The following is a 16594-nucleotide window of genomic DNA, read 5'->3' on the forward strand; positions in this document are numbered from 1 at the left end:
CTGGGTCTCATCTTGTTGAGCTGATGTCATTGGGTTTGTTCTTTGCCTTTAGCTTTGGTTTCAGCTTCACTGAAAGAAAGCGATGCAGCCACTGACTTCCTCTGCACTCACCCACACTTTGACTTTGCGCTGCATATGCCATTGTTTGCACCACGAGGAATGGGTCATAGAATTTTCGCTTCACTATGAAATTGGACTTGACCTATGGTTAATCTATTTTAGAACCTTGGAGTTGATGTGTTCAGGGAGTAGATCTCTGAAATTTGAAGAGGGTCCCATTTGCACCCATGTTACAAGGTGTGATGCCCCTGACGGTAGAAATGAAATGCCAGCAAGAAATGAAACGTGTGCCTTTTGTTCGCCCTGGTTTTTAAACGCCACGCATGGTTCATGTTGTGCTTCAGAAGAGTGTTTAGGGACTTCCTGGTTGATCCAGTGACTGAAGACTGCACTTCCAATGCAGGGGCACTGGCTTGATCCTGGGGAACTAAGATCCCGCATGCCTCATGGAGCAGCCAAAGAATAAAATAAAGAAGCGTTCAGAAACCTGATTTGAAATCCATGTAATTAGCGGTTCAGGCTGTTCCAAGGCTGGTGGCCTCACTGGCCATGCTCCGCTCTTATGTTGAGGTTGTGGGAACCTGCAGGGCAGAGGGGGCTGCTTAGAGACTTTGTGTCGCGTACAGCTTTGTGACGTCTTCTCAAATGTGCCCTTCATTAAAATCGGATATGAAAACGGATAAAACTTGTTCTTCCCAAGTCTGATGGGAGGTTCTCCTCAGGACCTCCCAGTGTGAGGAATGTTCCGGCAGCAATAGCCATGATATATCATCCTGAGGCTGGCAGTCCTGCGTTGCTTGCAGAGTTCATTCAGTTTCTTTTGGAGCCTGCTGATGCTCATAGAAAGTGAAGGTTGGCGTCAGTTGTGTCTGTAGACTAAAGTTCTGTTTCCGTCTGCTTAACGTGTCAAGCACTGCGCTGGGATCATTTTACTTTCAGTGCACCGTTTCCCAAGAAGGATGCTGAAGTCCATCCAGTGCTTGGTCACTGGCATTCCTTAGCACAGGGTGACTCAGGGGGGCGCTGTTGGCATTTTGGAGCAGGAAAGTTCTTGAGTGGGACTGTGCCCTGACTTGTGGGGCTTGTGGCACCCCCGCCCCCTCCCACTCAGCACCAGCTGTTCTGCAGTCACTGTAGCTGACAAATCCACCCACCGCCAGTTCCGGTGTCCCCTCCAGGCAGCCATCCTGTCTCTGGCGCTGGCAACAGGCTCTCAGTAAACACCGTCAGATGTTTTCCAGAGTAGGTATGTGCCGCCCATCTCTGGGTGGGAGATTCGGGGAGCCGGCTTTGTGTTTATTGACTTTTAGCTGTACTGGGTTTTCGTTGCTGCACGTGGGCTTTCTCTGTGTGCAGGCTTCTCATTGGGGTGGTTTCTCTCGATGCAGAGCACGAGTTTGAGATGCTCAGGCTCAGTAGCTGCGGCTCAAAGGGTCTAGGGTGAGGGCTCAGTTGTGGTGCCTGAGCTTAGCAGCTCCACAGCCTGTAGGATCTTAGTCCTGTCTGACCAGGGGTTGAACCAGTGTCCCCTGTGCTTGCAGTTGGATTCTTAACCACTGAACCACCAGGGAGGGGTCCCCAGTTTTGTGTCTGTTTTACCTGAGATTTGCATCATATTTTATGCTTGTGAAATAATTATTTACCCTATGCTATATAATTGGAATACAGTTCTTTTTGTTGATTAAAAATGAGTATATTACAACTACTATATAAAAAATAGATAATCCCCAAGGACCTACTGTATAGCACACGGACCCCATTCAGTGTCCTGTGGTGACCTATATGGGAAAAGAATCTGAAAAAGAATGGATATATGTGTAGATTCGTAAGTGAATCATTTTGCAGTACACCTAAAACTACCACATACTGTAAATCAGTTATAGTCCAAGGCAAAATAAAAATTAAAAAAAATGAGTGGATTCCATAGTTAATGGCTTCATTTAGTTACCTTTTCTCTTAAGCATTATGGCATCTTCTGTAATAGTCCAGAGCATATGCTTTACATTCTGGTTTTATGTTTTTTTCTTCTCTTTCAACACATCATTTTTCTGAGACAAGTTTTTTTGGTAGGAATTTACAGAAATGCTGACTATGACGAGTAGCTCGAAGTTGACTTCTCCCTAAATGTTAGCAGTTCTCCATAGAGTTGACTGTCAACGAATATGTAAACATTTTATCTTTTTGATGTTAAATTTAACCATTTTCTTGGCAAACTGAAACTGATAGCAGAGGTATTACTTTTCCTGAATCTTCAGCCCTGTTTCCTAACTGACTGTGATGATTCTTGTAGACTCTGTGTCATAAATGGATTCTTTTGCCCCTCAGTGAAGAGAAAGGGGCCCTGGGGGTTCATTCATTCATTCAACAGATAGTTGCTTGGGATCCATCAGTGAATCTCACAGATAGAATGGTTCCTGCTTTCATGCTAGTACAGATGATTTTAAATTATGTGGTGCAGGAAGCTTTCCCAAGAAGGCAGCTCTTCAGCAAAGACCTGAAGAAGAAATGAATTCTTACTGAGCCCCTGTTATGCCTCAGGTACTGTTTTAGGAGCCAGAATGGCTAGCTATAACCTCTGTAATCAGCAGAAAATAACTTACATGGTCAGAGGATGGGCGTGTAATCTGTTTAATGTCACTATTAAAAAAAATCTTTTTAAAGTAACGGCATCAATTTCGGTTAAGTAGGATTGCAGTGGGCAAACTGTTTGTTTTTAAGGCGATGACTACACAGAGTGATAGGAAGTAGGAGTACTTGTCTTTAAAAGAAAATAGAAAGAGAAGCCCACTTATGGGATGGGTTTTGTGTCCAGGTCCAGCGGTCTTTGCAGAGGTATGGCTTCTCCCCAGCTGGTGGCGTCATGATGGTCACAGGGGTCCTCCTGGGGATGATGGTGACGAAGCAGGAGCAACTGCTTTAGATTACGGATGGCTTTTGTGGGAGATGCTTAAAGAACAGTGAAGGGGTCCAGGGAGCAGGAGTTGGTCCCTGCCTCGAATGCTGACCTGTGACCTCAGGCGGGCTGCCTTTGCTCCTCCACACATCAGCTCGACTGCTTATTTGCTGGCCATGCAATTTATGCTCATCATCTGGTTTAGCAAGATAAGGTGTGAAAACAGGAGGAGGGTGCACTTCCCAAGACCACCAGTCAAGTCCTTTTCTAGTTCTCAAATTCCTTTCTCCTTGATTTGTCCAAGGAAACACTGCTTGTCTGTAGCTTTTGAATTGGAGCCAGGCCACTGTGGGGTTAACTGGTTTGTCACAGCGTTAGCTGTGGAGCAGGGCTGGCTCTTGAACTCCTGGTTTTTCTCCTCCTCTTGGCTCCCTACACATGGTGTTAAGGAAGTTGATGGCTCTCCTAGCATTTTAGGGGCAGAGTGGGTCGGCGCTGGTTTTGCTGTGTGTGTGGTCTTACCCCCACAAATGCTAGCCCCAGATTTCACTTTTATTTCCTGAACTTCAAGGAGGACCACCAAGGAGTTAGGGATGGACAGGAGATGGAAGCAAAGCAAGGAATCAGCCTTGCTCTGAGACAAAGCCAGGGGTGCCCATTGTCTTGGATAACCTTCCTGTGGTCCAAGGACCTTAAAGTTGATCACAAGACTTCTACTTTTAGTATATTTATTTTTACCTTTCAAAGATCGGTAAAAGATACACGTGGATGGCCTGGTGGTCCCCTTCAGGTGTAAAGTTCTAAAATTCTCTTGTGTGCAGAGCTGCAGAGACCAAGTGCCTTTGGGTAGATGGACCCGGATGGATTTCATCCGAGGCCTGCGGCATCCCAGGATGGATGTGCGCCAAGCATCCTCAGACTGCATCTTCATGCCGCCGGTAGTCTGGGTGGTGATGCTGTCTTGCACTGCACTTTTTCTTTTCTTTTAATTAATTCAGTTATTTTAATTGGAGGCTAATTACTTTACAATATTGTAGTGGTTTTTGCCATACATTGACATGAATTAGCCATGGGTATACATGTGTTCCCCATCCTAAACCCCCTCCCACCTCCTTCCCCATCCCATCCCATCCCATCCCATCCCTCAGGGTCATCCCAGTGCTCCGGCCCTAAGCACCCTGTCTCATGCATCAAACCTGGACTGGTGATCTATTTCACGTATGGTAATACACGTTTCAATGCTATTCTTTCAAATCATCCCACCTTTGCCTCCTCCCACAGAGTCCAAAAGACTGTTCTTCACATTTGTGTCTCTTTTGCTGTCTCACATATAGGGTCATCATTCCTATCTGTCTAAATTCCATATATATGCATTAATATACTGTATTGGTGTTTTTCTTTCTGGCTTACTTCACTCTGTATAATAGGCTCCAGTTTCATCCACCTCATTAGAACTGATTCAAATGCATTCTTTTTAATGGCTGAGTAATACTCCATTGTGTATATGTACCACCGCTTCTTATCCATTCATCTGCTGATGGACATCTAGGTTGCTTCCGTATCCTGGCTATTGTGAACAGTGGCACCGCACTTTGATCCACCCCCGTGGTTTAGCGCTGGCTCCCGGACGCTGGAAGCGAGGCCTTCGGACTCTCACCTCGGGCTGTCTCCCTTTTCCGCAGATGATGACCCAGGTGGAGGGGCAGCAGAAGAACCTGGTGCACGCCATCGAGTCTCTCCCGGGGTCTGGCCCGCTCACTGCCTTGGACCAGGACCTGCTGCTCCTGAAAGCTACCTCTGCTGCCACCCTCAGCTGCCTCGGGGAGTGCCTGAGCCTGCTCCAGCAGAGCCTGCACCACGCCGGCCAGTCCAGCCACAGGCCGGCGGCCTCGGGTAAGACCTCCCCGGCGGCGGCGCGCCCGGGTCTGCGAGTGCGCGTCGTCTGGTGTGCGCACGTGCCTGCCTGTCCGCTGTGACCTTCTTCCTTTAAGTCGGTCCATCTCGCCTTTTATCCAAGTGCTTCTCCGTTTTCCCCTTCTCAGCCTCGCTTGGGCTGTCTATATTTTTTTCACTTCACCCATTAGCAGTGTGCCATCCTATCAACAATTTAACGTTTTCATGAATGCTATAGAACTCTTCTGAAACGTGTTAGCATTCAGTCCTCCATTGCCTTCTATTTGTGAATTTTGCCCTCAGTGTTGTGATTGCAAGATCCGTTGCTCAGCAGCGTCTGGTCCGCTGTTTCCAGCTGTGCCTGTGGGGCGTGTCCCCGACACCCTCCCATGATGAACAGCCGGCTTGCCTCCTGCTCTCTGCTCCGGGCCACCCTGCCCTCCTCTTTCCTGTCTCCTCAGGGCCCGGTGTGAGATTTTCCCTGGGATATATAACAGAAGCATTTCTAGCTGTTTATCAGGAAGTTCGAGATAATAATAAACTCCCCGAAGAGGCGCCAGTCCTTTTGAAGGAAGGTTTCATGGATAAGCAGACAGAAAGATATTAGGGAAGATTAAATTAAATGATAAAGGTGAAAATGGCTTGAGATGGGTCATGTCATAGAGAATTATAAAATATTAGAAGAGATGCACTGAAGTCTCACTGAGCTTTGTTGCCCAGGGTTCAATTAATTAACGAAGAATGAAGCAATTCAGGTGATGGGAAGCCAAGCCAGGTGATGATGAATGGTCTATATTTCACATTTCCTTCAGGTCCCCACTGCTCTCCTCTGTCACCAGGGTTAAAGGGGTGATGTTGGTTTCCCAGAGTCAGCTGTAGGGGTGGGGGGGTTTGAGTTTCTTCTGTAATACCCACCGTCATTTACTAAACTCTGATTCTATCGGTGTCTACCTTTTGCTACCCATTTTATGAAATCTTCACGAGGTGTGTATCATTATGCCCATCGTGGGTGAGCTGAGCTGAGGCTCAGAGCAGTTAAATGACCTGCCCAAAGCCACCCTGGTACCGCAGAGCGAGGTCCAGGGGTGGGCTCTGCCCACTGTGGCAGGTGCCTGGGGTCCTTTGTTCAAACCAGAACAGACCACCCAGTGGACTCGGATTCCCCAGACTGGGGCTGGTCACATCTTAATTTTCTGACACTGTCCTGCTCACATCTTAATTTTCTCAGGGCAGGTATTTGTATTTTTTTTTTCTTTATTCTTTGGGAAATAGTTTGAGACTTCTAAAAAAGTTACAAGAATAGTATGAAAAATTCTCATCAATCTCGATTCTCCAAATGCTATTACGATGTTTGCTGTATCTTCTCTGTATGTATAAGCCTATTACAATATTCTGGCCACTAAAGAGTAAGTTGCTGACGATATGTATCTTTACTTTCCTATACCGCAGTGTGAATTTCCTTGAAAAAAGGGCACTCTTCTCTGGAATAACAATACAGTGGTCCAAATTGAGAAATTAACATAAATACAATCCTCTTCCTAATTTGCAGACCTTACTAAATTTTTTTAAATTGTACTTGTTTATATTTTCGGCTGCACTGCCTTCGTTGCTACATGTGGGCTTTTTCTGGCTGTGATGAGCAGGGGTTTCTCTCTCGTTGCAGTGCGTGGCCTTCTCATTGCGGGGGCTTCTCGTTGTGGAGAGCAGGCTCTGGGGCACACGGGCTTTGGCAGCTGTAGCTCTTGAACTCTGTAGAGTGTGGCTCAGTAGATGTGTTGCGTAGACTCAGTTGCCCCGTGGCATTGTTACCTTCCCTGACCTAGGACTGAACCCATGTCCCCTCTGTTGGCAGGCAGATTCTTAATCGCTGACCACCAGGGAAGTCCCGACTTGACTGAATTTTCCCTATGACTCTACCAGTGTCTTCTGTAATGAAAGAAAAACATTCAGGTGCTGGATCTGGGCTGGGAGAGGCGTGTGTGTCCAGGTGCAGAGTGAAGGCACTCCGTGTACTTTTTCTCCTTGCTTTTTCCTTCTCTACTTGAAAATTGAGACTCCCTGACTTTCCCTGGTCTGGTTTGAGCCTCAGTGACTGCTTTAGGCATCGGGCACACCTCAGCATTAGACTGGGTACTTCTCAAAGTTCCTAGAATTCTTCTTGCACCAGAACCTGCTTCTAGGCTCTGCGAACAAATGGGCTCATTCCAAGAAGGAGTGGATAAGAAACTTGAACCATTTTCTTGTGCCTGAGATTTATGCCTTACCTTTTTCTTCAGGGTGACTTTCTAGTAAATTTCGAATTTTCGTTCCAAATTCTTTCTCTGGGGTTTTTAAGGGCTGGAGGGATGAAGCTTGAGGTCAAATTTCAGATGTGGTGAGAGGTTGAAGTGGGGACTGTCTGTGGGGGACGCGGGAGACCGCGCAATGTCCTGGACACTACCCCACCCACCCTGCTGCCTCCTGGGGGAGTGGTCGTCCTGTCTTTTCCTGGACCTGACTCCATTGTCCGTCCACCCTTCCTTTTAGCCGTTTTTACTGGGGAACTTGGCTGAAGGTTGGAGAATAGAGCATGAAGCATCATAAAGGTTATTGTGTTTCTTTGTCTTCCTAACCCTTTCCAAAGTTACATTCCATGTAACATGGCCCTTTGGATTTTAAAACATTCTGCACATGTCTTTTAAATCTGTGCCAGCACATTTAGGGGAAAAAAGGTGGAATTACATCCTTATCCAAAGCATCGTAGTTGCCTGCAGTTAAAACAGAATTCCAGGATCTCAAGCTAATGGAATGGAAGAACCTGGTGACAGCAGGAGTGTCATCTCAAAATGCGTTTGTTAAGAACCTCAGGGCTCTTTGGGTTGATAGGGATGGTGGCAGCCTGACTCCTGCTGATAAAAACTTAATGGTTATATCCAAGGAGTGCCAGACTGGGTTGATGGAAATCAAAATCTCATTAAAGCGAACCTCTATCAGGCCTTCCTCCAGAGCAGCAGTCCCCAGCCTTTGGGCACCAGGAACCGGCTTTGTGAAAGACACTTTTTCCGTGGACCGGAAGTTGGGGGATGGTTTCTGGATGATTCAAGTGAATTCATTTACTGCTCACTTTATTTCTAATCTAATGCCATGACTGATCTGACAGGAGGTACCAGTCTGTGGCCCAGAGGTTGGGGACCCCAGCTCTAGAGTTTCAAGGGGCAGGGGGTGGGGGTGGGGGTGGGGCGCAGATCGCTCGGCATAGCCGATATCTGTAGGCACTGTTCATGAAGTCTCTTTGCTTTCTGATCCTTCTACACTGATTTTCTTTTTTCCTTCTGACCCTCTTCGGAATCAAAACCTAATCTGTGATCTCGCGGCATCTTCTGTAGCTTCTTGTTGCATCTTCTGGGGAACCTGGCAGCTCTAGAGCCTTTGTCTGAAGATGTTGCTCCCCGACCTCAATTTCATTTCAAACAGAGCGACTGGACCAAGGTGGAGATTACTTAAGCTCTCATCTGTGCCCATCTACACATTTCAGGCTCGGGTCCTGTCTCCGTTGTTACCTCTGAGATAATTCAGGGCTGAAGTGCTTCATCTAACTTCTGTTTATGGAGAGGTTTGTAGCTAAAATTTATAAAGGAACTTGTCTTCTTGGTCCAGGCTTATGTTGCCTGGTTCTCCTCTGTCCTGGTGACTGAATCTTCTCCAGCATTTTGATAGAGGCAGATGCGTGATGGGATAGGGCAGGTGGGCATCTGGTTTCCTGAGTCCAGATAAGTGCCTCTGATTTTCCGCGGTGTGACAAGTCAGGGCTGCACCAGAGCTGGAGACGGCTGGGCTGCTTGGGAGCCTGTGCTGGAGGGGGTTCCAGACCTTAAGGTGGTCTAGGGCCAGAGCAGTCTGCTGCCTGTGCCTCTGGGGAAGTTCCTCACCTGATCAGGGAACATGATTCAAAGGCAGCACAGACACCTGTGATCAGACCAGCACATTCTAGTGCACTGTGAGAGCTGGCTACCGCCTTATGGTGGGTGCAGGACATGCTGGGAGAGAACACTGGGGTTAGAGCTGCTGGAGTGGGGTGGCCGAGGAATCCCCGTGGGTAATGCTCGTGCCCTTGGACATGAATCAGGGCTAGAGACCAAGACACATGTAATTGAAGAGAGGGGAACTGGAGCAGAACTTAATATGCACTTCCTAACTTGCCCTTCCAGTAACTTTCTCTTTTAAGATTTAAAAGGATTGTTGGTTAATAAGCCAGTTGCATTGGTTCCTGCTATTTCGGGGTTTGGCCAAAAGGGTCAAATAGATGAGACTTTTTTCTTTTGGCTGCACCACACAGCATGTGGAAACCAGTTCCCTCATCAGGGTTTGAACTCAGTTCAGTTCAGTTCAGTCGCTCAGTCGTGTCCGACTCTTTGCGACCCCATGAATCGCAGCACACCAGGCCTCCCTGTCCATCACCATCTCCCGGAGTTCACTCAGACTCACATCCATCGAGTCTGTGATGCCATCCAGCCATCTCATCCTGGGTCGTCTCTTTCTCCTCCTGCCCCCACTCCCTCCCAGCATCAGAGTCTTTTCCAATGAGTCAACTCTTCGCATGAGGTGGCCAAAGTACTGGAGTTTCAGCTTCAGCATCATTCCTTCCAAAGAACACCCAGGACTGATCTCCTTCAGAATGGACTGGTTGGATCTGCTTGCAGTCCAAGGGACCCTCGAGACTTCTCCAACACCACAGTTCAAATGCATCAATTCTTCAGCACTCAGCCTTCTTCACAGTCCAACTCTCACATCCATACATGACCACAGGAAAAACCATAGCCTTGACTAGACGGACCTTAGTCAGCAAAGTAATGTCTCTGCTTTTGAATATGCTATCTAGGTTGGTCATAACTTTTCTTCCAAGGAGTAAGCATCTTTTAATTTCATGGCTGCAATCACCATCTGCAGTGATTTTGGAGCCCCCCAAAAATAAAGTCTGACACTGTTTCTACTGTTTCCCCATCTATTTCCCATGAAGTGATGGGACTGGATGCCATGATCTTCGTTTTCTGAATGTTGAGCTTTAAGCCAACTTTTTCACTCTCCTCTTTCACTTTCATCAAGAGGCTTTTCAGCTCCTCTTCACTTTCTGCCATAAGGATGGTGTCATCTGCATATCTGAGGTTATTGATATTTCTCCCGGCAATCTTGATTCCAGCTTGTGTTTCTTCCAGTCCAGCGTTTCTCATGATGTACTCTGCATATAAGTTAAAGAAGCAGGGTGACAATATACAGCCTTGATGTACTCCTTTTCCTATTCGGAACCAGTCTGTTGTTCCATGTCCAGTTCTAACTGTTGCTTCCTGACTTGCATACAGATTTCTCAAGAGGCAGGTTAGGTGGTCTGGTATTCCCATCTCTTTCAGAATTTTCCACAGTTTATTGGGATCCACACAGTCAAAGGCTTTGGCATAGTCAATAAAGCAGAAATAGATGTTTTTCTGGAACTCTCTTGCTTTTTCCATGATCCAGCGGATGTTGGCAATTTGATCTCTGGTTCCTCTGCCTTGTCTAAAACCAGCTTGAACACCAGGGAGTTGCTCTCAGGCCTCCTGTATTGGAAGTGTGGAGTCTTAACCCGTGGGCCATCAGGAAAGTCCTGGTGAGATTATTGTAGGGTCTTTTCTGGGCTTTTCCCACTTGTTGACTTCTTTCTTCTGTTCTGCTTCACTTTTTCCCAGAAACATCTTCAGATTCTCAACTTTCATCCCTTTTCCCCACTCAGACCCCTTTCTTCCTTCTGGCCCTACAGTGTCTATCTTTTCTCTACCTCTATCTGTCCTTCTTTCCTGACACTGCTTCTGGTGGCAGTGCATCCCATTTAAGTCACCTTCCCTTATTTTGTGAGTAAAAGTCAAGATAAAAATGTGATGATTCCTTCAGTAGCAGCATACTGGGAAACACTACCATTGCAGAATCTTTCTGATGGGCAGTTTTATTTATTTACTTTTTTACAGCGGTCAAAACAGATTGATTGGCAGTTCCTCCATAAAGAAAGCCGTCAGATCCTACCATACCAGCTTTTCATCGTAAATACACCCTATGTTTTCCCCATGTTTGTAAACGTCAGTCTTACTCATTTGGGGAAAGCCCTCTCAGATTGACTGCACCCCAGAGGCGGGAGTTCACTGTGTTACAGGAACAGTGGGGGGCTTTCCAGTGCCTCCCCTGTCACTGGCGTCTGTCTGGGCAGAGACATCACAGCGCTGGTGTGGGTACTGCAGCCTCCAGAGCTCCAGCAAGGGGTGAGCTGAGGCCAAGAGCAGAGTCAGACAGTCCCACAGTCAAAGCTTTAAGCCCGTGGTTAAATCTTCTGTAGCTTTCTTTCTGCTTCTGGTTGGTTAAGAGAACCAGAAAGTTATTTCCCCCGCCCCCTGTTTCTTGGGTTTCTTGTGTCTACTAAGGTGTGTTGTGTGAGGAGCTGCAGGCATGCGTCAAAACCTGGTGTAAGCACTGCTTTGCAGATTGGTGAACACCTGACCCATTGCCTTCCTCCTCTCTCCCGCTGGATCATCTCTGACAGTCTGCCATGCAGGAGCTTTAGGGTGGACTGGAAAGTGAAAGGTAATTGACATACAACCAGCAGGCTACGGTCAGCAGCCACGTGGTGATGTTAGACCCTGGTTTCCTTTGCGTTTGTACTTGCTGGTATGTCTGTGATCATCTTCCTGTCATAGACCTTCTGAGTCACTTTCTCTAGGTGCGGCGTGTTTTCTCACCTGTCCAACGCATCCGTAGCAACACATACCATGAGCCTTTGTACCACTAAGGAAAAGGTGCCAATTAAACTATGACACATTGTGGAGCATAAGATGAGCTCCGATTTCAGAGATGTTAAGATGTGAAAATTGGTGTGTCTTTGGATTAATGAAATCTGGTTTAGACTTGTGTTTTGTTTTACGACACAATCTTGAGAATTTGTCTTTCAAACACATCACGCAGGCCAGTTATTTTTTTTTCCTTACCCTGCTGCTTGTTTTTCTGATAGTCTCCATTACGCTTTTTGTCTGTGTGTTTCTATGCTGCTTTTCTTGTTTCCTCTCATTTTGCTACACAGGTTGTGTTTCCTTTTCTATAGCATTTTGGGGGAAAATATGTCTATAAATTATAGTAGTGGTTATACTGCAGTCTTCATAAAGATTCATTGACTTGTATTGTAATTGTCAAAATCAAGAATGACACATTGTATAGAGTGATGAAGACGCAATACTTTAATTTCCTTTTTTTCTCAGTAGACTTCCCAATTTTTTATTAAAATATAATACAGGAGATATTATCAGTATTTTAATATTAATTTAATACTCAATAATGTGTAGTAATGATTAAATCTCTTTAGAGGAATTTTGACTTAATAGTGGTGCTTCATGTCTTCAAGAAGTATTTAAATTCAGTTCCAGGGCTAGGACGGGGTGTGATGAGTGGAACACCTACTGTGAGCATGAGTTTAATGGTACCAAAGTCATTGAGATAAATGATGTTTTAATGCAATATCTTTAAACCAAAGTTAATGCAAAAAAGTCCAGGATGAACAAAATATCAAAATCTTAAAGATAGGACTTGACTGGGAGAGGCAACTGAGTCCTTTAAGACATTTTTTTGTTTTGACACTAATTTTGATTTAAACAATATTGCATGAACGTGTCATTTATCTTGATTACTGTCTTGGTGCCTCTTTAAATTTTACCCAGAGGCAAGTGCCTTTTCCCTCCCGAGTCCCAGCCCTGCTCAGCCTTGCGTTCAGCTGGGTTCATCGCTCATTGCCACTCCTTTCACACAGCTTCTCCAGTCTTGAGTTCTTTATCCTGCTGCTTGTCTTCATGTGTTGGGATATGTCCTCAAGTCATTTTTTTCCCAGAAAGTGGGATATTTTCTGAGTCCCTGCAGTGGTGCTCAGAAGGCATAGAGGGTAGAGTTTGAGAGTCTGGGCTCTGGGCACAGGTGGCCTGGGTGTTCATCTGCCATTTACTCCTGACACTTACTGGCTCTGCATGCCTCTTTGTTTATCTGTCAAGAGGTAAGTCCTAGGACTTACCTCATGGGTCGTCATTAGAATTAGATGAGTTAACACACAAAAATTCCATCTGATAGGGACTTGCCTGGTGGTCCAGTGGTAAAGACTCTTCGCTCCCAGTGTGGGGGTCCGGGTTCGATCCCTGACTGGAGAACTAGATTCAGTATGCTGCAACTGGGAGTTTGCATGCCACAACTAAAGATGCTGCAAATAAGAAAGGAGGAAGAGGAAGATCCTGCATGCCGCAAATAAGACCTGGCCCAGCCAAATAAATAAATATTAAATAATAATTTTAAAAAGAAAATTTTTTGTATACTAGTCCTTGGCACCTAGCAAGAGCTCAACAAATGGTGACTGTTTTCAGCAGAGGAAAGATAGTTTGTCTGAAGACAAGCATTATCTTTCCAGCCCCGCACCCATCCGGAAATATGTAGATATTCATTTACATTCTTCTCTTCATCTGTCGTCTTTTGGCATTTAGCGTTGCAGCAAAAGCCAAGGCTAGCTTGATTTTTTTTTCTCCCTTTAAGGCAAGTCTAACTGTTCTGCCTAAATGATTGGAAAATTTTTCCCCTTGATTTTTTTTTTTAATTAAAAAGTGTTGCCAAACTTCATGAGCCAGGCATTCATTAAACTCTTCTATTTTTGTGTGTGTTTGACATTTCAGTAAGAAAAAAACCTAAGAAAATATTGAAAGCTGTGTCTAGCTGTGAGTCTTTTCTGATTGGTTCTGCTGGACTGTGGTGGGCTGCTTTCACAGGACCCATAACCCACTCTTCCGCTCCGGCTGTATGTTGCTTTACTCCTGTTACTGTGTATTGGTTTTGTTCCATTTGTCCCACTGATCTCTTTCAGCTTAAAGGTCCCTGCCGTGTATCTTCTGTCTTTAAGACAATCTTTATTATTATTATTTATTTTTGTCTGCACTAGCTGTTTGTCGCTGTGCACAGGCTCTCTCTAGTTGCAGTGAGTGGGGGCCAGCCTCTAGCTATGATTTGCGCGCTTCTCACTGTGGCGGCTTCTCCTGCTGCAGAGTACGGGCTCTGGAGCACTGGCTCAGTAGCTGCGGTGCGTGGTCTTGCTTGCTCCATGGTGTGCGGAATCTTCCTGGACTAGGGATCGAACACATGGCCCCTGCGTTGGTAGATGGCCTCTTAGTGTCTGGACCACCATGGAAGGCCTGAGTCTTCGGTCTTACTGCTGGCCCTGGTGCCCTTGGCAGCTGCTCACTGGTAGAACTTCATCTTGACACACTGCCTACTTGACTTCTACAGTGTTGATGCAGTTTTAACCTTGTTTCAGTACAAGGTTTCAGTATTAACCTTCAGTTCAGTTCAGTCGCTCAGTCGTGTCCGACTCTTTGCGACCCCATGAATCGCAGCACGCCAGGCCTCCCTGTCCATCACCAACTCCCGGAGTTCACTCAGACTCACGTCCATCAAGCCCGTGATGCCATCCAGCCATCTCATCCTCTGTTGTCCCCTTCTCCTCCTGCCCCCACTCCCTCCCAGCATCAGAGTCTTTTCCAATGAGTCAACTCTTCGCATGAGGTGGCCAAAGTACTGGAGTTTCAGCTTCAGCATCATTCCTTCCAAAGAAATCCCAGGGCTGATCTCCTTCAGAATGGACTGGTTGGATCTCCTTGCAGTCCAAGAGACTCTCAAGAGTCTTCTCCAACACCACAGTCCAAAAGCATCAATTCTTCGGCTCTCAGCCTTCTTCACAGTCCAACTCACATCCATACATGACCACTGGAAAAACCATAGCCTTGACTAGACGAACCTTTGTTGGCAAAGTAATGTCTCTGCTTTTGAATATACTATCTAGGTTGGTCATAACTCTTCCGCCAGGGAGTAAGCGTCTTTTAATTTCATGGCTGCAGTCACCATCTGCAGTGATTTTGAAGCCCCGAAAAATAGTCTGACACTGTTTCCACTGTTTCCCCATCTATTTCCCATGAAGTGATGGGACCAGATGCCATGATCTTTGTTTTCTGAATGTCGAGCTTTAAGCCAACTTTTTCACTCTCCTGTTAACCTTAAGTCTGCTAATTAAGCCAACATTATGGCTTTATTTCCTCGTAATAATCCCTCCTGCCTCCATCTCTCTCTTCACTTCAGCCTGTTTTCTTCTTCTGGCTCAGGGTTCTCGTTTCATAGTGGTTACTTTATTTTGTATTGTTTCAAGGATACACCTCTCCTGATGTTTTCTCTGACACCTTACCATTAGAGTAAATTTCAGAGATATAGTGTTCCTCTCAGCCTTCTGAGTATCCTTCTCAGGATACTGTTTCTCTTCTCAAGCACTGTAGAGTCCTTTAAAAACAAAACAAAACAAAAAACCAGTGGAAACTTTAGAATTAGCTGGCTGCACTCAGTTTAGGTGATCCCAATTTTATTGGCAGCACCCAGAGCATCACAGTCAGGAGCCAGTTGGACATATGCCTTCTTCCCTCCATCAGGCCTGATGAGGGTGTTGACCTTGGCCATGTTGATGTCATAGAATGTCTTCACAGCCTGTTTAATCGGGTCCTTGTTGGCCTTGACATCCACAGTGAACACCAGGTGTGCTGTGCCTTCTGTTATCTTCGCGGCTGACTCGCTGGTCGAGGGGGAACTTGATGGCATAGTGGTCAAACTTGTTTCCTCCAGGGGCACTCTTCTGAGGATATCTGGGCTCCCTCCTGAGCCACGGTATTTTGGGCCATTGGAAGATGAGTAATGTATGGATCATCTTTTTTCGTTTTATGGCCGTGGATGCCTTCAGTCACTGCTCTCTTGGCCTTTCAAGGTCTTTGCTTTGACTTCTGCTTTGGGAAGGGCTGGAGCTGAGAGGAAGAAAGCAAATGAGGGTGCAGAGGACCCTACTTCTGATGTTCACTGCAGAATTGATCAATTTATACAGCCTTTTTCATTCACTCTTAGAATTTCCCTCCTTTATCCTCACACAATGTAGGTCTATGCAGACTCCCCAACCAGTGATTGGGGATCAGAGCGGCTGGACTGGTCTGAGGTGGGCTTCTCTCCTGTCCTCACTCACTGGGCTTTAATGCTCGGAATCTGTAGAATGTGCAAAAAACTGCATTTCCCAGCATGCATTGCCACCTCCCCTTCCTGTCCTGGTCTTTGCTGAGTTTTTAGGGAGAAGAGGAAGGCAGACAATAAATGAACGAACAGGTTGAGTTCAGTTCAGTCACTCAGTCGTGTCCAGCTGTTTGTGACCCCATGGACTGTAGCTCCAGCCATCTCCCGGAGCTTGCTCAGACTCACGTCCATCGAGTTGGTGATGCCATCCAGCCATCTCATCCTCTGTTGTCCCCTTCTCCTCCTGCCTTCAATCTTTCCCAGCATCAGGGTCTTTTCTGAGGAGTCAGTTTTTTGCATCAGGTGGCCAAAGGATTGGAGAGTGAGTTCAGGTAGCACTAAGGGCCGGAAGACAGTGAAATAACTCATCCCAATATATTGGGGTGGAGGGGAGCCTGTGGTGCGCTGCCTTGCCCAGCATGGTCCTGGGCAGGGGGCCTGTCTGAGTGAGCGCCGGTTGAGTCGATCCCTGGATTTATGTGGGAGACCTCCTCCACCAGGTAGATGAAGGAAGGATGTCAGTCTTAGCAGGGAAAGAGTGCCCACCAAGACCCTCATTACTTTGAGGAGCTTGAAAAAACATAGCCTTGCTTGGGCATTGTGAGCAGCAGGGGAGAAGAGCAGATGGCAGGCAGC

At 46.3% G+C, this 16594-nt stretch overlaps 1 protein-coding gene across 1 annotated transcript in view; it reads left to right on the forward strand.

Moving 5' to 3' along the window:
* OSBPL10 (oxysterol binding protein like 10) overlaps nucleotides 1-16594 on the forward strand; it is a 322138-nt gene that overhangs the window by 232405 nt on the left and 73139 nt on the right. The window contains exon 5 of the mRNA XM_052637028.1: nucleotides 4636-4846. Within this exon, the coding sequence (XP_052492988.1) occupies nucleotides 4636-4846 (211 nt within the window). The remainder of the gene's footprint in view (nucleotides 1-4635; nucleotides 4847-16594) is intronic.

This window comes from Budorcas taxicolor, chromosome 1 (genome assembly GCF_023091745.1).
Source record: "Budorcas taxicolor isolate Tak-1 chromosome 1, Takin1.1, whole genome shotgun sequence".
NCBI classification, from domain to species: Eukaryota; Metazoa; Chordata; class Mammalia; order Artiodactyla; family Bovidae; genus Budorcas; species Budorcas taxicolor.